Source organism: Toxotes jaculatrix, chromosome 5 (genome assembly GCF_017976425.1).
Source record: "Toxotes jaculatrix isolate fToxJac2 chromosome 5, fToxJac2.pri, whole genome shotgun sequence".
In the NCBI taxonomy this organism is placed as follows: Eukaryota; Metazoa; Chordata; class Actinopteri; family Toxotidae; genus Toxotes; species Toxotes jaculatrix.
The window spans coordinates 24,979,045-25,001,692 of NC_054398.1; the positions used below are offsets into that span (position 1 = coordinate 24,979,045).

Genomic DNA, 22,648 nt, shown 5'->3' on the forward strand with positions numbered 1-22,648 from the left:
TACATTCATATAATACTTCCTTGTAACCCATTAGCTCAGTCAGTGGCCTTTATTTATGGCAGCAGAAGCCTTTCTACAATGACAAAAGTAGAACAAAGTATAAAAGAATGATAGTTGCCATGTCTGTGCACTGCATCCTGTAGTGGAAAGATTAGATGTGTACAGGGCACAAAGTCATGTATCTTGTCATTGCTGGCAGTATTCCCATATAGAGCCTCAAAACAACCCTTTAAGTTAGACCATGTCCAAACTAAACCAGGTACAGCTGAAAGTGCTTTTTTTTTTTCTCTCTCCCTCTTGGCCTTCCATCCACACTAAAGCTCAAATTATACATTCTGCATCCATGATATCAGCAAACATTTTAATGCAACAATGTGGGACTTAATGCTGGCCTTGGTTATTAAGTGTCATGTATGATCCTTGATCATGTTGCTTTTTTCTGCAGTTGTCTGACAATTATATGTAAGAGAAAAAATTAATGGAATCAAACAGAGTTTAGCTTTAATAAAACACAGCTGACGAAGGAGAGCTGGAGGGAACAGAACTGAGGTCTGACCAGCTGAGGCTCAGTACAGTAACTAGACTGTCTGTCCTGCTCCTTACCAGATGTTGAGAGAATAGATGTAAGGGTTTTCCTATCCATGGTGTTTCAGGGTAGATGGTGATTATTGTGAAAATTACATGAAAAAGCTAGTTGTTTTGATTTATCAGCTCATTGTGCAATTAGTCAAGATAACTAGAGCCCAGTCCTTGTTTCATTTCCTCTGCAAGTTATCATCACACAGCTGAGGATTCTATCTCCAAACTCTGCACACATATCAGTATGGATGTGGAAGCAAGGTCCGGAGCTAATTAAATCTGTAATCACTTTGTACTTTAGAAACACAAAAGGGGAGGGTTGAGGTTGGTGTGAGGGTTGGCTGGTGGTTTAAATGAGGGCCTGTGGACTGTTATTTAATAAAGACAGCTAATTGGGTCAGAGATCTTTATCCTCATAAAGCAATTCAAAGGGTTACTGCAGACCTGCAAGATGAAAGTTTTCCTGAAGGAAACAAGCAGAACAATGAAGACAGAGCGAGAAAGAGGTTAGCGAGAACAACACGATAGTGTTGTCAAGGGTACGGCACACAGGTGTTTTATTTTGTCTGTGGGGTTTGAAGTCAGTGGTTATGATAGGGGAAGGTAATAGGATTCAGGAGAGATCCAGACATGAATCCTAATGGAAGACAGAGCGACAGAGAAGCAAAATCCCATGAACCCTTTTGATGTCAGTCATCTCAACTGCAGGGAGATGACTGCCCTCTAGTGGAGAACTGAATGAAATACATTCAAGTACAATTTTCGTACCTGCCTCACGCAACATCCCTGTCTTGCTGGTACAGTTCTGAGCAAACTGTGTTATGTTTCATCCATTTATCTTCATTTCACACATAATTAGCAATAGCACAACATCACTTTTAGTAACCATATGTCACAGGTCTGGTCATACTTTTTTTCCTTTTTTCCTTCATTGTAGGAGGTTTTACTGTAGGAGCAAACAGTTTCTTCTTAATCTGTCCTTCAGCATTAGAACATTATAATCACGTCCATATAATTATACTTTCTTTGCTAATTATGCCACTGTGTACCAGTCCATAGGGGGTACACAGATTAATATGAACACCTGCACAATATCACACCAAACAGCACTGCAATCCACATCATAACTACCACTGAATACTAATGCTATATATTTTGATTAAACTACTTTTGTGAAGCTTATAGACAGTGGGTGAAAAAAAATAATGGGAATATGTGCTTAAAAGTAATAGGTAGTTAAAGTAGTTAAAATTAAATGTACTTACTAGTTTTCAACCAAAGTGCATGCTCTTCAGTGGATAGAGTTTTCTCACAGAGTTAGCTCACTGCAATATCTGCAGATAGCTGAAGAGCTTTTGTACTGATTTTGAACAAATATTTGTGTTTTTGTGTACCCCATATTACAGTACATTTCAGTGGGTTAGAAGCTGTGTAGTTAAAAGCCATGTCATCTCCTCCAGGTGGAGCTTCTGCATTTTTTATACAACAACTTCAGCCCAGAATCACTAGATGATTTCATTTTATTTTATTTCACTGATCATCAATAATAGTTAATTGGTGTATTGTTTGTTTGGTATGAAACCTATCAATAGCTACAATTGCAACTGTAGCCACAATTTGAATTTTAACCACATTTCGCAAAAGCTGCAGTAATTTATACTTTTAATTTGCCAGCACATCCTCAAGACATGATGACTCAGAGTTATTTCACTAAATGACAGTTTGTTTAAATGTTAGTATTATGTATAGATGTTTCCACAAAACTATTTTATTTCTTACTTCTTGTCCTATTGAGCTGATATTTAGCTAGAGCGCTGCAGGAAAGGTGAAGAGGTGGAGGGTTGATTAACTGAAAGTGCCAGGGGAAAGCGTTGTGGTGTCTAGGGTGATGGAGGTCCCCAATTATTTTCCTGGCTGCATGGAGAAGAAGATATTGTGACCCATGCCCTTCTCAGCAGACTGAGTGATGTGTAGAAGTTCACCCTTAACTGATGCAGCTCCAAACCTGCCAGTTGTGAATAAAGTGAAATTGAAGTAAGTTATAATTGTTTGAGACTGGACTGTGATTGACAGTGCACAGCAGAGTTTCTTCAGCAGCTACATCAGCATATGAACTTGTAAATGGAGAATCATGGATTCAAGCTCCCTGATGACTGATCCATCCGTCATAAGGAAGTTGAAGAAACAAAACTCGTAACCTGAACCTTGAGATATACCCACTTAATTCTTTTCTGCGTGTGATGGCAGTTATTAATTCCTCAGAATTAAACATGAAATGCCTAAAAATAAGATAAATGTTCCTTTCATGCTTCTTTCTATCCCTCCCACACAGTTCTTTCTATATTGATGTAAACCTACTCAAATTAAAGCTGTGACATGGCACTTAAATACATAATTTTATTTCAAATTGAATGTGCCGATGCACAGAGCCTGAAGAACTATCTAAATACTAATGCTCTGGACTGTACACTCACTGAGCACTTTATTAAGAACACCTGTACACCCATTTATTCATGCAATTATTCAATCAGTCATTAAGTTGTTTTTGTTGTTGTTTTTTGTGCGCATGTGCACATTGTCTTAGAGTCCATGCTGTACTGGGAGCTGGTCATTTGATGACTTTAGAGGACTCAATTTCTAAGATAGCGTTAGTTAGTGTTGCACACTGTTGGCGCTGTAGGGGAGTGGGAGGGAGGCACTGAGGCAAAGCGCTCAGGACCGAGCATTAATCTCACATCCTTTGGATTTTTCCAGAGATTTCTTCACAAGTTCTATAAAATACAACAGACATCTGTCCACAGGCTGTTGTAGGCAAATGATAAAGCCTAATTTTTTAAGTTACATTACAGTTCATTCACACATTGGCAATAAAAATATGATTAATACATGTAAATTGCTTCACATCCATACATACATCCTTTAATGTTCACCTCAAACATGAGAATGGGGAAAAGGATGTGATCTCAGGGACTTTGATTACTGGTGCCTGAAAGACTGGTTTGAGTGTCCTGGGATTTTGATGCATAACGGTCTCACGGTTTACTCAAAATGGTGTGAAAAACAAAACTCCTCTAGAGAGCAGCAATTCTGTGGGCAGATACTATTTAAAGAGAGAGGTCAGAGGAGAATGGCCAGACTGGAGCTGACAGAAATGCTACGGTGACTCAGATAACCACCCTTTACAACTGGGGTGAGCAGAAAAACAACTCAGAATGCACAATACGTCCAACCATCAGAGGACCACATTGTTTTCTACTCCTGTCAGCCAAGAACAGAAATCTGAGGCTGCAGTGGACACAGGCTCACCAAAAGTGGACAGTTGAAGACTGAGAGAGCAAAGCCTGGTCAGATAAACCTCAGTTTCTGCTGAAGTATGCAGATGGTAGAGTCAGGACTTGTCATCAACTACATGAATCAATGGACCCAATCTGCTTTGTGTCAACAGTCCAGGCTGCTGGTGGTGGGGTAATGGTGTAGGAACTGTTTTCTTGGTACACTTTGGGTTCCTTAATACCAATCAATCATCCTTTGATTGCTACAGCCTCTCAAAGTATCATTTCTGACCATGTGCATCCCTTTATGGCCACAGTTCACCCATCTTTTAATGGCTACTTCCAGCATGATCTTGGTGAGAGCTGATCACATATACTGCACCCTACTATTACACATGCATCACACTCTCATGCACACCCAAATGACAGGCACACAGAGAGGGCCGGTAAAATGGATTTTTTGATGGTCCACCGGCCCACTGATGAGGCAGCCCACTGGGATTTGTCCCAGTATAACCACACTCCATTGCTTGTTATTATTATGTATGACACTGCCAATCAGATTTATTTACTTATTAATTGAAGGTGCCAGAACGATGCTCCGGATCATTCTGGCCCACTTTAACCCTGGGATAAAAGTGCGGTAATTTGCCTGTCTTTCCTTACAAAACTGAGAGTAATTTCTAGAAGATTCCATAAACAAGGGAAATTGGATAGGGTTGCAGTGTTTTCTGATCTGCTTCCCTTTAAAGTTTGAAAACTGAAAAACTGTCTTTGAGAAACACATAAAAGAGCAGCACATATTATATCTGCATAAATGATACTTAAATATGTATGAATAGATATGAATACATGACTTAATGTATATTGCAGTAAAATACAGATACTAGATTCTAATGCAGAGCAGGCTTGCCAAAGGGGTTGCTATAACCCACCCCAATTACCATTTAAAAAAAAAAAAAATGTGTAACTAATCCTTGCCTGAAGATTAACCCAAATACAAACACAGAAAAGCAATAGATTGATTCTTAATAGTAGTCACTTGACAGTAAGCCAATTGTCAACTTTGGACTTTCCAAAGTTGACAATTGGCTGTATACTCTACACAGATGTGAAATGAAATGTCTCAGTGCTATATGACCAAATTAAAGTATATACTGTGGAAAAAACATTACTGGACTGTAACAGTTACTGAAACGTGGTTCTCTGCTGCTAAATTCTGTTGAGTCAGAAATACTGTATTAAAATCATTAAAATAATGAGATCAGATAATATAATGCAAACAAGTTTCAAAAGCAAAATGAAAGTTATATCTTGTAAAGGTGTATAATGCCCATTTGTAGGATTTGTTTGCGAATCTTACAATGCATTTCTCCCTAAGACAACTGGAGCTCGTTTGGTAATATTATTATTAGCAAGAATGTTTTCTTATAAAACCTGAATTAATTATTGAGATCTGTTGTTCACACTTCTTACATAAGTACATAAGATTTTGCAAATTCATTTAAGGGTTGGGATACTCATGGAGTACCTAATCTATCCGTAATTAAATGTCTTAATCATAGTTAATTTGTGCAGATAACCAATATCTTGTCCTGCACTGCCGATGTTAAATTGTGCATCAATCAAATAAAGAAGGCGGCCTCTTTTGATTCAGGACATCTCTCATTGGATGCTATGTGTCGTGGAAACGCCTTAAAAATATATCTTCATTGTGATTGGCCAGATTTGACATGGCAACAACATACGTGACCAATGCAAATTGTTGACTTTTCTGCCCCCATAAGGCAGCAGGCTTTTGAGCTCTCTCCTAGCTAGCTAACGCAAACAAGCAAGGCGGTGAGCAGGGTATTGATGTGTGTGTTAGTGCGGTCATCTTTCTGCTTTAAGCTCTCCTGATATCCGTCGCAAAACTCGTTTTTCTTTTACGACTGTCTTATTTCTTCTCTGGTAGTAACACAAAAATATAAAACTGAAGTTGCTTTGGTAAAGGTAAGGCAGGCTTTTCTCCCTTACAAAACCGCACCGGCTCATCCAAAATGGCTTCTGCTAGCTAGCAAGCTAAGATACTAACGTCTAACAGCAGCTTGCTTAAGCTAACTATAGCATATTAGCTTAGGAGCCGGCAGATATCCTAGCTTACCGATGGCTCAGCTGATTTACATTCAAGTAGAAAATGGCGTCGTCGCCTAGGTAGTCTAACAAATATCTGTTTGAAAGTAAACGTGGTGATACATCGTTTCACTGTTGTTTTTTGTGACTCGTCATTATGTGCCATGGCACGGAGTTCGGCCCGGGATCACTTCTGATTAAATTCTTATGTCAAGCCTCAGCCATGATGGGATAGCAATACAAGTACAGTCGACTGGAAACGTTAGCGGCTAACCACGCTGCCCTGCCCTGTTTCACTGCATTATGGTGTAGCGGTAACGTTAGGTTGGTTTGCGGGCTAGTTCTGTCATCAGAACAGCAGTCCAACATAGAGCATCTCAAATCAGACAGCACCTCTAGTCCGGTGTAACTGTAAATATCCCTCCTCAAATTGGGTTACACAGCCAAATAAAGCCTCTGCAGCCCGTATAAAATAATAATAGTGAACCGTGGTACGCATCTTTCCAGTGTCGTGACGTAGCTAACTTATGGATTTAGCAACCTAGCTGGCTAATTACTTGCCGTTAGCGGGTTGCGTTAGCCGGTTAGCTGACGCACCTTTGCTTTGTTGTAGCCGAGAAAAGACGAGCAGAGATTTTTGCGGTTCGGCATTTTCTGTCATTGGGCCAAACAAACGTACCAGTACTCAACTAATGCAGTTGTATCTGGTGCCTGATCGTGTTCACAGTGTATTAATGTGTAATGTGGTTGCTATGATAATTCTGAGTTTTTGTTAGGGGCCAGGCCTATAACAAAGACTTTGCTAGTCAACTATTTATCAAGCCAAGCTGGCTAACCGTCGTTGTCCCTAGAAAACGTTAAATTTGTAGTGCAATGTTTTGTCTGTTTAATAATGTTATGGCAAATTGTGTTTATATCTAGGCTATGATGGTGTCTTGTTTTTCCCAACCCCCATGCAGTTACTAATTCCATCCCCTTTTTTCTTCTCCAGCACCGTTTTCCCCATCCCTTCCTATTATTCTTATTCTTTTGAGTATTCTTCATTGTCAAGCCGCCAAAGTGGAGAGTGTGATTGCAGAAGGGGGTGCTTCTCGTTTCAGGTAATAAACCAAAGCTTGTACATGAAATACCAACATGGAGATCCTTGTGCCTTTTTTTCCCCCATGGTTAGCCCTCTGCTAGCATTTTGGGCAGGAACTTCCGGCCTTTAGAACAAAGCAGGATGTGGGACGGCTCAAAATGGCTGTCAGACACTTTTCTTTGTGAGACCTTTTGAAAAGGGGGGGTTGGGTAGACATAATGAGCCTTGGGAGGATTTCTGTCCTGTTGGTTGTGTTGTGGTGATGGCAGCACACACCCAGTTCAGTATACAGGGTCATTGTTTACAGGATGTCTCACAACCTGGATTAAGTTTTACAAGATCTAAACTGAGGCTTCAGTGCTCTGGGATACTGTATGTTAAATGTAAAAGTTAGTGGTTTTAAGGTTGTAGTCTGTGTGCCCTCTTAGAAGTCTCAATTTTCACATGGTATGTCAGCTGTCAAATTGGTTGTGTTGATCATTAAAAGGTTTTGTAAATGCCTTCAATAACTTCACAAGGCTTGCAGACACATGCTGCACTGACTTACAGTTCCTGCACTGTCCTAAAAATTTGAGTATTAGTAGACCATGGTGTCTGTGAACAGAGCAGTCATTGTGAAGAATGACCTGTTCTGCTTTTCCACTACACCTGAAACTCGTGTATGTAGTCCTAGCTTTTGTGTGTCACATAATGTTTTGGCCATTAAAGTGATATGTTTTCTGTAATTTGCTGCCTAAAATCCTGACTGATAAGTAATGGTTTTCATTTCTGATTAATCTATTAGTTGTCTTTGATATTTCAAACTTACAGTGCATGCTTTTAAGGTTTTAAAGTTTAAGCAACATGAAAAATAAGCAGAATTGGTAATGATGTTATTTGTAAGCATTAAATCAGTAACTCATAAACCTAGATTCATCAGTACATAGAATAATCAGTCAAATTTTAGATAGATAGATACCTTATTCATCCCCGGGGGAAATTCACGGGTACAGAACTACCAACCTGTTGTAAAAAAAAAAAAAAAAAATGCTTCAGCAGACTAAACTGCAATACTATTTCAAAGATAATAGAGATAACAAAACTTGTGACATAACCAAGAACCAAATTAATGGTAACCCAACTTGAAAGGTGGACCATTGGTTCCATCTGTGGAAGATATGCTGTTGGCCAAACTGTGGTGACATGTTTCACTTTTGTTCCTCTCAGTTGACTGAAGGGTACATTAATGCACACTCCATCACCATAGATATACTGTATTTGTGATTTGTGTGTTACTCTTTATAAATGTGTGAATTGTCATTCTTAAAGCTGCACCTCTGGTTCTCCAGCAGTAGTTTTTGGCCAAGCCTTTATTCCAATAGTTTCTACTTTCAAATTATTATTTTTTTAACTAAGTACACTGTTTTTCTTTTTCAGATAAATGACAAATTGCTTTGACCTTGTTTTTAATGGAGTTATAAAACACAAATAATGGTCTCAAAATTCAGTGATCAAGCACATGGATACACATAGTTCATATTTCAATTTAGACTGTTTTTTGTAGTAATTTTATCTCACCTCTAAGTGAGGGCACTTGTTCCTCAGTGTCTTTTTAATTTTAAATGAAGGCTAAATGAATGAGTAAGCTGTACAATGCGTCTTGGCTCTTATGAGATGGAGATAAATGATCACTGTGTCCTGTGCAGTGTTGCATGTACCTAATGTGTTTCAAACTTTGCCTCTGCAGTGCTTCTTCGGGGGGAGGAGGTGGTAGGGGTGCACCTCAGCACTATCCCAAGACTGTCGGCAACAGGTTTGTCGTTTGGCATTTTTTCTAGAGCATGTTTGATGTAAAGTGATTTTAATTAATAACACTATGGATCCAGTGATGATTGTTAGTAGTTTCCTCTGCCTTAGAAAAAATAGACTAGACAACTTTGTTGGTTGAAAGGCCAGTCAACCTCAGATAGTACATGTTTACTGTACCATCCTGGGCACTCTGAGATTGTTTTACAACAAATGGTGGAAAGAAGGGAAATGTATAAATGCCTTAAGGGCACTCACACTTGATTGAAACTAAGAACAAATGTTGTTTTGATTGCTTGTGATTATCTACACACCTGAATTTTGAGTAAATAATGAGGCAAAAATAATGTTCTTCTTAGTGCAGCATTTGTAGCAGGAGTGTGCTGTCATTTGTAAAACAGGTACTGTAAATGATTAGGTTTTATTCTGGAATAAGAACTATGTTGTTTTTCTTCACCAGCCACAGTGTCATCAAACTGTGTGGCACTTCACTCAGTCTCTTTCTCTGCGTTTCTGCAGCGAGTTCCTGGGGAAAACCCCAGGGCAAAGCGTTCAGAGATGGGTTCCTTCACGAAGCACTAGACGAGATGTCAACTCCAGCAACGAAAAAGAGCGTCACGATGCAATCTTCAGGAAAGTGAGGGGGTAAGGTTCGAACCCATATGCATATTCTGAGTTAATTATCCATCCCCAGCATTTTGTTGCTTTTTTGCTGCCTCCTTCTTGACCCTAATAGTGTTCAAGAATTTTGATCTCTTGTGGCCCAAAGATTGTTGTTGCTCACACTATTTCAGCTGTGTGCAAAGTCCAGTTCTTACAAAATTTACAGCAGATTAGTGTGGTTTATTTTGCAAAAATTAATTCACTCCAGTAGAGCTCTCCTGAAAAAAAAAAGCAAGTAAATGTTTGTACAATAATCTTGAAAGTTGTAACAGTGTCTTGGACAAAGGCTACAGGACCTGAGGTCAGGTTCATTTAAAGAAAATACCCACGTACTGTCAGATAATCAAATTTTAGTTTCAAAGTTTAGTCTTCTGTTGAATTTATCAACGACCAGATCAGGAGTTTAGGAAGTTTATTGGTTGCATCTTGTCTTTTTTCTGCTGCTCGTGTATTGTTGATACTTCATTTGCAGATAATGTTGTGAGTCCACTAGTGCCAGAGTGTTGAATTGCATAGTTCTGCAGTCATTAAGATGGCATGTGCTTTGCTAAAGGCTCTTGTGTCAGGTGATGTTTACAAGTACAGAAGATGACAGTGTTTCTCTTAGGAATGTAGGTTTGCTGTTGGCCACCACCAGAGGCAGACTTTTAACTCTGCAGGCTGAGCTCAACGAAACTGAGTTACCTACCGCACCTAAATTTTATAGGTGTTTTTATATGGGTAAAAATTCTCTTCTCGCTGAAATGCTTTTCTACATTCATGATCCAAACATCAAGATATGTAACATTTACTCACATACGGACTGCCACACTGATTAACAGAATGCGATGCTCTCTCTCAGTAAGTACAACGCCAGTAAAGAATAAGAAAACCAGTGTGTATAATGAGATGTAAAAAGAATTTATAAATCATAATTAGTGAATGAGCATCCAAGTGGTGAAGCATTATGAACTGGTTGATGTTTTTTTTTCTTAACTAGGTGGGTTTGATGTAATATTAACTTAGCTGTGTGAAGAATAATGATTTCTGTGATAAATAAAAGGTTGTTATATGGTCGGCATTATCAAGTTTGTTAGCTTCCTTTTTAAATGTCTAATAAACGTGATCATATATATATATAAAAGAGCACAGATTTTATTTTGGAATTGCTTCACTTTGTCTGCAGGTTCACATAGAATCTCCAGACCAAGCACTGAAGTGACCAGTTTCAAAATATTGAAAGTCAGCAGTTCTGTTTGGCAGATATGATTGTATGGATTTAGAAGTGGTTTGTATAGAACTACAGCTTCAAACCTGTGTCTTGTGTGAATTCTGTTGTTTAAGTAGGGCTGTGCCATATGACGATATATATCGTGATGAGCGTTGTTGCATATTATCTTTTATTATTTATTTTTTGTTGTGTTGCACATCAGTCTTTATGGCAGGAAATTTACATGAAAGAGAGTGAACATGATATAGAACAGGAGGAGGAGCCTGTACCTAAAAGAAGGGCTCGTTCTACTGTTAAAGAGTATTATATGTTTGGGCTTGAGCTTTATCATATTCACATTTTAGACCTACATTTATTTTCTTTGCAACTATGGTTGGAAAGTGTTGTCAGTGTTTAAATTTGATATCTTTATATTTTAAATTTTGTTACACACTTAATTGAAAATTTGCTCAAAAGTTCTAAATAAAAGTAGAAAAATACACACATATGAGTAAGTACCATTTATTTGTGAAGCACATAATTCAAAATGTAGAAAGAGATGATATATTAGTTGAATTTACAGAAAATGTGATATATGGTGTACTGTTATCTGGATATGAAATGACCTATATAGGTCACATGATTTTGGTCATATCACACAGCCCCATGTCCAAGGATTATTTGTGAAAGCAGCCTGGTATTAGTGGGCTAAATGCAGTCTGAACACGTGTCAACAACAGGATCTATTTTATGCAAGAGGTGTAATGTGGTGTATGTTTGACGAGTCATGAGCCTGTGGGTAAAGGAGGAGGTTTTATTTATATATATATATTTTTTTTTTTTTTTTTGTTTGTTTGTTTAATCAATATGGAAGCTGTTTTACTGATGTGGTCCTATCAAACTTTGGCGCATTGCCACATGCAACTAAATAAATGGGAAAGCCTTGATTAAAATTATGTCATGCCAACATCTTGATCTTGCACAGTCATACTGACATCATATTCTTGCTGCCTCTCCCTTCCCCTGTTGTGTTTATTTTCCTAGCATACTCAACAAACTCACGCCTGAGAAGTTTGACAAGCTATGCCTTGAGCTCCTGAACGTGGGCGTAGATTCAAAACTCGTCCTTAAAGGAATCATCTTGCTGGTAAGTGTACATTTTTATTCTTTAGTACTCTGTTAAATGGGAATGTATTCATCAATACTTGGCAGGCTGCCCTGAGTGACTCATACCCATACACCACATGTTTTAATGACCTGAGTGGTCCCTCTCTGGGTTTTTCCCTTCTCTCTCTCTCTCTCTCTCTCTCTCTCTCTCTCTCTCTGTGGTTCAGATTGTAGACAAAGCCCTAGAAGAGCCGAAATATAGCTCGCTCTATGCTCAGCTATGTCTGCGCTTGGCAGAGGACGCACCAAACTTTGATGGCCCTTCATCTGAGATCCAAACATCCCAAAAGCAGAGCACAGTGAGTGTGGCTGTTCACATTCTTCTGGACCGTTTGTTTTTCCCCTCTATAACACTAACCGTTCCTGTTCTGCTGAGTAAGCTATAATAAAGCCATCAGCACCACTCTTCTCTTGTGTAATGCAAATATAAAATACATAAAGCTCTCATGCATTTTTGTAATATGCACTTTTATTGAAGCACTTTGCTTTGATATTGCTTGTTGCTCAGTGGATGTTTTGTTGCTATTATAGACCTTCAGAAGACTGCTGATTTCCAAGCTTCAAGATGAATTTGAAAACCGCACCAGAAATGTTGAAAGTAAGTCCCCACCCATGTGCATCTTGTAAGACGTGCAGAAGCTCATTTTGCCGTGGCCCATTCACCAACTGTATTTCCTCCTCTTTTACCTTAGTCTATGACAAACATGACAACCCTCTTACTTCTGAGGAGGAGGAGCAGCGTGCCATTGCCAAGATTAAGATGCTTGGCAACATTAAATTCATCGGGGAACTTGGCAAACTCGACCTCATCCACGAATCTATCCTTCATAAGTGCATCAAAACAGTACGTGCACACTCCTGTTTGCTTTTGTTTTTTAAATCCTTACATCATGTCTGAAGTCTCCGTTTCTCATTTGTAAGAATATACAAGAAGGCACATGTGAGAAGAAAAAAAATACCTTGTATGACGGTCTGCCTTCCTTTTCTCCTCAATCTTTTCTGCAGCTTCTGGAAAAGAAGAAGAGAGTCCAGCTCAAGGATATGGGGGAGGATCTGGAGTGCCTCTGTCAGATAATGAGAACAGTGGGGCCGAGACTCGACCATGAGAAAGCAAAGGTAACAGCTCCAGCCTTTCGTGGCTCTCATAAACCATGTCCATCAGGAGAGGAAGTAACACCAAGGGGTCTGCGGATCATGGCAGCATTTCATGCAAGACCTTCTGCATAACCTATTCATAGGTGAAACAGTTACTTTTGCTGTTGCATGAAGCAGTAAAACCCTAAAAAGCTTTAGTGAAAGATTTACAGTTTTAAAATTATCAGGGTGGTAAACAAAAACCAAACATTGTACATTTTGGGTTTTTCTTTTCTTTTTCACTTTGCCTTACTCTGCCTGGGTCAGCTGGGTCATTTCAGGTTCTGGCTTATCTCACCATCTGGCTGCATGCAGCTTCACCTAATGCCCCAATTGGCTCACTGCCATTGCTAACATAAACCCTGCAGCCATGCTGTATGTACAAGCACTGCTGTTTCTCACTCCCACTGTCCTCTCTCCATGCTTTCTTCAGTCTTTAATGGATCAGTACTTTGGCCGTATGCGATCCTTAATGAACAACAAGGAGTTGCCCGCGAGGATCCGCTTCCTGCTGCAAGATACAGTGGAACTGCGAGAAAACAACTGGGTCCCCCGCAAGGCTTTCATTGACAACGGACCAAAGACGATTAACCAGATCCGTCAGGATGCAGTGAAAGTGAGTCCAGTGAAGTTATGGTGCTCATTGTTTAGATCACCCACACTGTGTTGAACTCCCTGCCAGGAAGTCTTAGGCAGGCAAACTCAGTGTCCTCTTTTAAATCTATTCTTAAAACTCACTTTTACTGTGTGGCTTTTTCCTTACTGACAGTACTTATTGTAATTAAAGTATTTTATCGGATGTTTATTTCTTTTTTCCCCCTATCTCTTATCTCTCACTATATCACTTATGTTCTTTATTTTTATTGTAAAGCTCTTTGTAGCTTTGTTGACAAAAGGTACTACATAAATGAAATATTATTATTATTCTAAGCATTAGTATTGATATTATCATTATTATTTTGGCATGATAAATAGTTAACCATCAGAAGCTGAGGCTAAGGCGTGAGTATGTTAAGCAGTCCAGAAATAAACATAAACATATGTCATTATTATCCTATGTTCCTTACAAACAACCAGTTTCTGCACATCAGCCAAACACCCTGTTGTGAAGGGTGTGAGTCACTATACACAGGATGTAATTAAACTACATGGTCGTTATCATACCAGAAACTTATACTGCACACTTAAAAACTTGAGTTAATGTTAGAAATTCAAGTTGAGTTCTCAGTTAGACTTTTATTCACGTTGTCGGACAGTTAAATGACACCGGCTGTGTTCTCTGTATTCCTGTAGGATTTGGGTGTTTTCATCCCAGCACCCATGTCTCAGGGGATGAGGATGGACTTCTTCCTGGAAAGCCCCTTCATGCCCAACAGAATGAAACTGGACAGGGAGACTCTTGGGGGACTGGCCGACATGTTTGGACAGATGCCAGGTACGGGCTTTGTTCAGTGGGGTCTTGAAAAGCTACAACTTATTGTCTTTGTTTTGTGGTTCTCAAAATAATGAGCTAAAAATGGAGTGGCCGGTTTGTGGACTGCTTTTTTCTCCTGCTTGGATTCACACACACCTGCTTGGATTCACACCTCTGTGTAAAATCTGTACTAACATGATTTTTTTTGTACTTTGTATTTTCTCAGGCAGTGGGATTGGAACTGGCCCGGGGGTTATTCAGGATCGGTACTCGCCCACAATGGGACGCCATCGCACCAACCCGCTCTTTAACGGCCACGGTGGCCACATCGCCCCTCCACCTCAGTCACAGTTCGACATGGGGCCCAAGTCTTTTGTTAAGTCCAACCAGGTAACCCTGCTGACAGTGGCAGTTTAATATTATTCAGGCTGACGCCGAATTCTATTTCTCTACAAATCCTGAGGTCAGAGTTTAACAAAGCGACCCTTTATGCCGCTGTCACCTTTGACAGGTTCAGAACCAGCATTTCCTCAACCAGAACCAGAACCACATGGCCCAGCAGCAGGTCCAGTCTAAGGACATGCCTCCACGATTCAGCAAGAAAGGACAGCTCAATGCTGATGAGGTAATCAGAACTAGTTGTAGCTGGTTTGCAAGATGCAGACAAAAAACCTAATGAAGTGAAAGTGTTAAGAGTACAGTTTAATAAAGTTAAAACGCCACAGTTCAGACACTGCACAAGATATAATCACACCAGCATCGCTGGCTGTTTCGTGCAGTCTAAGTACCAGTGCTGAGTCTTCATGCCCACTGATTATAAAAAGACGCGTTATTCTGAGGAACACAACCTGCTACCAGTCTCTCTATCTACCATTCTGCCTATTCTACTCTATCTTTCACCTCGTCCATCTTTCCTGTCCTTCCTCCACCCCTTCTCCTCTTTTCTTTAAACTGGTAGCTGGTCCGCTGACTGCGATTATGAGATATGAGGGCATGGATTTAGATAATTAGCAGGTTTGGAATTTTCTAATGATCAGGACTAATCCTTTTCCATGCTCTGTGTCTGTCACAATGCCTTGTGGTCCCACAGATCAGCCTCAGGCCTGCTCAGTCATTCCTTCTCAACAAGAACCAGGTACCCAAGCTCCAGCCTCAGATCCCCACCATGATGCCTCCCAGTGCTCAGCCCCCACGCACTCAGACCCCCCCTCTGGGACAGGTAAGAGACAGTCCCTTTTCACAGTTTACAGGTGGAGTGCAGTTAAAACACACATGAATGAGGAATAATAAAACATTTTAGAGAAGAACCGTGGCATGACCTTGTAGAGATTTGTTGGCTGAACTGTATCTGTGTAATAATCACATACCCTTTGGCCTCAGCCTCCACAGCTTGGCCTGAAGACCAACCCTCCGCCCATCCAAGAGAAACCTCAGAAGACGAACAAGAAACCGCCTCCTGCTAAAGAGGAACTGCTTAAGATGACGGTAAGCAAAACCATTATTTGTTTATCTATCATCTTTAACCACATTTGAAAGGTAAACATAAACAGTGTGTAATTGCACAGTGAAATCTCATTCCTGTGCACTGGGATCCTCTCTTCAGGAGGCGATTATGACTGAGTACTTGAACAGTAAGAACCTGACTGAGGCTGTGAGCGGCGTACGAGAGATGAAGGCTCCCAAGCATTTCCTGCCAGAGATGCTCAGTAAGATCATCGTGTGCTCCCTGGACCGTCCCGATGAGGACAAGGAGCACGCCAGCACTCTGATCCACACACTCCGCATCGAGGGCCTCATCACTGCAGAGAACTTCATGCAGGTGCGCACACCCAGCACCAATTAAATATCAAAAATAAATGCAAAAATCAGTGTGTGTACATATATGTACAGACCACACAGTCACAGCACAGATGATCCCTATCAGCCACGTTCAGTCCAGCACAAAATATCCCAGGGATTTTCAGAAAGGGGAGGAATGAAAAAACTATTTCACCACTTCATTTTAAACTTATTTACTTCTTAATTTTCGAAAGAATAATAAATTGCCCTCAAAGTTTGCTGTTCATTATTGATGACACATTTTTCACTGATCAGAAGGAGACCACATTGTTATTTATGCTCCCACATTTCCTTCCGCTCGCGCAGGCTTTCCTCAACGTCCTGGACCAGTGCCCTAAGATCGAGGTGGACGTGCCCCTGGTGAAGTCCTACCTGGCCCAGTTTGCGGCCCGGGCCATCATCGCAGAGCTGGTGAGCGTGGCGGAGCTGGCTCACCCCCTGGAGAACGGCACCCACTTCCCCCTCTTCCTGCTCTGTCTGCAACAGACAGCCAAGCTGAAGGACCGGGAGTGGCTCACCGACCTCTTCCAGCAGAGCAAGGTCAACATGCAGAAGATGCTCCCAGGTATGTACCTCCTCCCCTTTCCTGTTGAAAATGGTCCTCTGCCTTTATCACATCAACCCCCAGTCTCCTCTACACGGATATCATCAATTAGGGATCACATTAGACGCACAAACATCCCACTGAGCAGACTGCTGTCAGCACGTTGACCCCCTGTCTGATTAACTGACTGCTTGGCAGAAATCGATCAGAACAAAGACCGCATGCTGGAGATCCTGGAGGGGAAGGGCCTCAGCTTCCTGTTCCCACTGCTGAAGCTGGAGAAGGAGCTGCTGAAGCAGATAAAGGCAGACCCCTCTCCACAGTCCATCTACAAGTGGATTAAAGACAACATCTCTCCCAAGCTTCACACTGATAAAGGCTTTGTCAACATCCTCATGACCAGGTAATTACACCCTCCATATTGTTCATTTTGATGAACATGAGGCTCAAGCAGTGTGTGTGTGTGTGTGTGTGTGTGTGTGTGTGTGAAACGTCCAGAGCTAAGCTAGGCTGTATTAAAGGTGAGTTTATATTTCTTTTCGTCTTCAGCGGACAACTTCAAACTCAGATATATTCAGTTTTTCAAGTTACACCTAAATAAAACAGAAAACCAGAAAAAAAAAACCTCTTATTGGAGAATCTGGAACCAGCAAATGTTTAGGTACACAGAAGTCATGATGTCTTTTTAACTTGTGTGTATAAATTCAGAACAAATGTAAGGAAGTGATATGATCTGTGGTGTAACTAACCAGTGTCCTATGATTTTTCCCCCCCGTCCCCCAGTTTCCTCCAGTACATCTCCCAGGAGCTGTGCATGGCGGAGGGTGACGAACAGCTAGCGGCACCCTCCAAAGAGCAGCTGGAGCAGGAGAAACAGTTGCTGCTGGCCTTCAAGCCCGTCATGCAGAAGTTCCTGCATGACCATACCGAACTGCAGGTCAGCGCCCTCTACGCCCTGCAGGTGCACTGCAACGCCAGCGGGTTCCCTAAAGGTACAGTATCCCAGTGTCTTAGACAGTCTGCTAGAGCAAGACCAATAAACTGGCCAGGCTGATGTAAGCTTATTGCAAATATATCGCTTATGCTGTTTGTGGTGGCTGGTAAGCAACAATAAACTGCAGTATGGAAATGCTAGAGAGCCTGGAAACTCTCCATTACATAGTTTGTCCACCAGAGAGCAGCGCCAGGTTTATTTTTCAACAGCAGGATTTTCCTCCTCAGGAAATATCTTGGTTATGATTCCTGGTCAAACGTGTGTGTGTGTATGTATATATATATTTGCAACAAATCATGTAAAACAATATTTCAAGGTTACTGGGAACATTCATTAATGCTTTTTTTGTTTTTTTGTTTTTTTTAACTAAGGCATGCTGCTGCGCTATTTTGTCAACTTCTACGACATGGAGATCATTGAAGAAGAAGCCTTCCTTGCATGGAAAGAAGACATTACCCAAGAATTCCCTGGAAAAGGAAAGGCTTTATTCCAGGTACAGTAATGTCATCACAGTGGGGTTTACATTTATTTATTTTTTTATTTTAATGTCTTTATTAGAGGAAAAAAAACACTTTAGTTTAATATGTGCGATGAATATCTGCAGTTGTTCATAAACATTACATGAAACGGTTAAAGTCTAATGATCAGTGAAGTTATACAGATTTTCACCTTGTTTGTTCCCCCGTCAGGTAAACCAGTGGCTCACCTGGCTGGAGACGGCGGAGGAGGAGGAGTCTGAGGACGAAGCAGATTGAGAAACCAAGCAGAAGCATCATGGTGTTAGAAGATCGACCTTATCTTATTATTACACTCGCCTTTCCTTTATTAAACTCCATGCTTAATTTAACCACTACCACACGGCACTCAGCTGCTTCTGTCTTGCAAATATAAACCGAAAGCTTGTACCTGTAGGGCCTCGTGTGTTACCACCTGCACCGTGATGATAGGCTGAGAAGCATCATGTGATCTGTTGCCTAATGGATGTTTGATTTTGGATCTGTCCTGCTCAGCTACATGAAGTCTGGAGTGGCTCAACCATGTCTTTTTTTTTTTTCTTTTTGCTCTGACTGTGTTAGGTTTGTATCTTTTTTTTTTTTTTTTTTTCACTGTATTGCATGTTTTTTATTTCCACTCAAGTTTTACTGATTTGAACCTTCCCCAATAGGAAACTGCTTTATTTAAGAATATTTAGGATTTACCCTAAATAATTGAAAAAAAAAATAGAGGTGATCTTCGTTAATGCTAGTTTGCAAACATAAGACAGGTTAACAAAAGGTCTTGTCAGTGATCTGCTTTGTGATCTTCTGTGCGGGCCCAGCCTGGATTCCCTTTCACCATCATGACACACGTGTGGCGCTCAAACACAACAGAGGGTAATTTAAAATCACCGGAGAGGCTGCAGAGGGATCCATATAGAGAAAAATCCTCAGCAATAGGCAACATTCAGCCATTGTTCCTTAAAGTGTAATTGACGGCAAATGGGCCCACTGAAGTGAGAGAGAAGCGTAACTTGGCAAAACATTTCGTAATGAATTAAGGTGTGTGTTTAGTCAACCTATGCTTACTAAAAACCTGTTTCCTGCCTCTCCCCAGCCCCCTCCTTTTTTTTTTTTTTTTTTTTTTAAATAAAAGTGCTCTTCATAGTCACTGATGGGCATTTTCCTTTTTTTGTGATTGTTTCTCCCTCATCAGGAGACCCCCCCCCCCCCCCTCCCTTTGTTATCTGTCCCTCTTTGTTGTCTTATTACATGAGTGGTTGCAATACTTATCCTCCAAATGTTACAATATTTTAAAAAAACTGTAATCATTGGTGTGCCGCCGTAACATTTCAAAGTTGCCTGTGTTTCTACCTCTTAGTTAGATGGGCTTTTGTTTGTTTTTTTTGTGCTGGGATAATGAAATCTACTAAGAAGAACCTAGAGCCCAAGCAGATGCTGAAGTATTTGATTTAGTCCTGGCCTAATTGCACAATAAATTTACTGAAGCAGACTTTTCCTATGAAGCTTCACGTGGTTTACAAGTATTAATGTTTGAGAATGAAAGAAAAAGCTTGTTTTTATGAATTCGACAGCTCAGCGTCCTCTTTGAGGAATGTACCTGTTAAAAGGTCGGGTGTCAGACTTTCATCTCACCCAGGATTTGGTGTGACTCTTTATTTTGAATCCTCAGATTGGAAAATGTAACAAGTGATTTTTTAATGGTTTTCTTAAATTGGCAAAATCAAAGCAAACCTTTTAGATAGGTTGTCATTGCCCCCACCCCCCAAACCACTATGTCTAACAGCTTAAAAAATTATAAACATCAAGTTTTACCCAAGAATCGTGCTCACAAGCCATGTTTATGTAAAAGGCAATGGATTTGGATCATAATATAAGGTATTCATAATTATTGTGCACCTCTATTGCTTTAATGTCAATAAAGTCCAGTACATGAGCACCAGAAGTATTTTTCACTTTTATTTACACTGTTTTTCCTTCCATATTCCAACACTTCCCTGTGTCAGAGAGCAGCTCCGCTGAAGCACCTTAACTTTTGATGCCTTGCTGAAGAGCGTGTGGAAAGCAAGCTGAGAGCAGTCTGTGGTAATGATGCGATCAGTCCTGGTCTGTGGGGATCCAGAAGTATTCCACCACCTTCCTGCTTCTGCGTGGAGGAGCGGAGTCGGGTCGCTCCCCTCCGAAGGCGGGCAGCTCATCAAAGTGACTTGGACCCAGATCCCTCCCTGCGTGTGGGGCGGAGACCCTGAACGTGGTCCTTAGAAAATGTAATTCACAAGTAAGTTAAGATGCATAAATAAACATGTTATAGGAAGAAAATAATCTTTTAAGATTTACTTTTGTTACAGATCTACTAACATCATTTTGTAAAAATGATTGCCGCCTCATTTTGAGGCCCAAACAATTTTGCAGCACTGAGCACTCAAAAGCCTTGAGCCTTTGTTTACCTGGATGAGCTCCTCTCAGGCTCTTCAGGGCTGGAGTCTGGAGTGGAGATGTACACGGGGTCTCCCTCCTGAACAAAATCACATTACATAAGACAAACTGCTTTCACAATGCTACTGTCAGGTTTAAAGCTTTTGTCTTCAGAAGCCCAGTGGTGTAGGCACAGACAGTGATATCACCAGGTGTAGGAACTTAGATGTAGAATCATCTCACTGTAAAATTTCTTGGGGTGCCGTCTTGATTTTTAAGAATTTTAACCCTCTGATCGCTCTCTGTCATGCAGAGGAAATAGCTCTTGATGTTGGCTTGACACTGTTGGGAAAAAATAAACATGTGCTGTTGGTTTAATGAAAGCATGTCACACATCGTTGTTATAAACTTCTAACTTCTGTTATGTGCTGATGCTTTCTTACAGCTTTGTTCTGCCTCAGGGCCTTCAGGTCCTCCTGAGCTCGGAACCTGTCGGCTAAATCCTGGTGCTTCTCCCTCCAGCTGAGGCACTCAGCCGTTCTCTCCTGCCTCTCCTTCTCAGCCAGGCGCCTCTCAGCCTCGGCCTCCCGCTGAGCCTGACTGGCCTTTTTGCTCTCCTCCTCAGAAGCCATCGCTCTGCGCCTCGAATTCACCTCACTGTAAACAGAACACCAAAATCACATCCCCAAATATCTTATTTTTGCAGCCCGACTGTAGAGAAATGATTCTGATTCCATGTCTACAACAAACTCATAACTTGTTTTTTTGCTGTTAGAACTTCAATGCAAACTTGTCTTGTGTTTTTAAAGCACTATATACATCTAGACGACGCTTGGTCGCCTGAGACGAAAATGACAAACAGCTCTTTAACTTTCACGTATGTGCATAAATAAGCAAGTTATGAGGCAGTAAATCTAACCCCTTTTGGTGTACCTGTGTTACACATTCATGTAGTGCGTTTGGATAAATCTATACTAATTGAGTACATATGCATTCAGGAATTTCGCCCCATTTTCCCTCAGAAGAATCACCCAACTTCACAGATGATGGACAGAGACCACCTATGCACACGTCAAAATGAAGGTAAAGAAGTGTGATTTAATGAGGTTTTACTTTTAAGTTAATGTAGTTTTTATAAACCCCCAAATATCTTGTGAAGCTTATCGTAGTATCAAATGGCCCTTGTCTTGTCTTGTCTGACTTTCATCTTTGTCTCTTCTTGTTTTTACATTTTTTTTTCCTCCAGAGACTTTTAATTCATTCTCTTTCTTCGCCATTGCCCTCGCCTCCTCTGCTTTCCTTTCAGCTCCTCCATCTTCCAGGGCAGCTTTTATTGCTCTTCTGCTCTCACATACCACTGGCTGGGCTTTGACCATGTTCAAAGGGTTGTTGTGTGACATGTCATGATTGTTAAATCAGTTATGAAACTTGCACAATGACTGACCTCAGGGACGCCGTCATCATTCAAGCTGAAGTGTTTTTCAGTTACAGCTGATTTTCAGTTGTGTTTATACTGCGGTTGCTACAAACTAAGTTTAATTCTTGACATTTCCTCGGGCACTTAAAGTTTTACAAATTCAGTCTCAACAAAAACAAAAAGAAAAACTTGTGGTGTTCCTGATCTACTTCCTTGTTCCTGATTTTCCTTTGATGTTATGACTAATGCTCCCTTTGTTATGTACTCATCAGGAGAAAATGAGCCTTTTGTGGTAACTGTTTAAATTAGCTTAAACAGAGCTGCAGTATTTACACAGGTCATGTGTGGTGCAGCACTGCAAAAGATGTATTTACACCAAACTGCATGAATTAAGTTTTACTATTGTTTAACATTATTACTAACTATTCATTTTTTTAGACTTTAACACTGAATAGTTTTAAGTGGCATTGACTGCTTTGCTACTTTTTTTTTCCAGGAATCTAGGTGTCTCACATGCTCTGCGGAAATTTGGTGCACACCATGGCT

General features: G+C 40.6%; 1 protein-coding gene and 1 non-coding gene across 2 annotated transcripts in view; both read left to right on the forward strand.

Moving 5' to 3' along the window:
* eif4g2b (eukaryotic translation initiation factor 4, gamma 2b) overlaps positions 1-20,209 on the forward strand; it is a 94,467-nt gene extending 74,258 nt beyond the window's left edge. Inside the window, exons 4-23 of the mRNA XM_041039179.1 lie at positions 6,955-7,063; positions 8,771-8,836; positions 9,349-9,474; positions 11,726-11,828; positions 12,016-12,147; positions 12,380-12,446; positions 12,541-12,692; positions 12,854-12,964; positions 13,416-13,598; positions 14,276-14,417; positions 14,623-14,786; positions 14,908-15,021; positions 15,487-15,615; positions 15,777-15,881; positions 16,000-16,215; positions 16,542-16,800; positions 16,978-17,182; positions 17,563-17,771; positions 18,145-18,266; positions 18,463-20,209. Of these exons, the coding sequence (XP_040895113.1) occupies positions 6,955-7,063; positions 8,771-8,836; positions 9,349-9,474; positions 11,726-11,828; positions 12,016-12,147; positions 12,380-12,446; positions 12,541-12,692; positions 12,854-12,964; positions 13,416-13,598; positions 14,276-14,417; positions 14,623-14,786; positions 14,908-15,021; positions 15,487-15,615; positions 15,777-15,881; positions 16,000-16,215; positions 16,542-16,800; positions 16,978-17,182; positions 17,563-17,771; positions 18,145-18,266; positions 18,463-18,528 (2,780 nt within the window). The 3' untranslated portion in view covers positions 18,529-20,209. The remainder of the gene's footprint in view (positions 1-6,954; positions 7,064-8,770; positions 8,837-9,348; positions 9,475-11,725; positions 11,829-12,015; positions 12,148-12,379; positions 12,447-12,540; positions 12,693-12,853; positions 12,965-13,415; positions 13,599-14,275; positions 14,418-14,622; positions 14,787-14,907; positions 15,022-15,486; positions 15,616-15,776; positions 15,882-15,999; positions 16,216-16,541; positions 16,801-16,977; positions 17,183-17,562; positions 17,772-18,144; positions 18,267-18,462) is intronic.
* LOC121182771 lies at positions 15,200-15,391 on the forward strand. The gene has a single exon (XR_005894170.1). It is a non-coding gene; the product is annotated as a small nucleolar RNA SNORD97 (small nucleolar RNA).
* Positions 20,210-22,648: the final 2,439 nt, after the last annotated feature.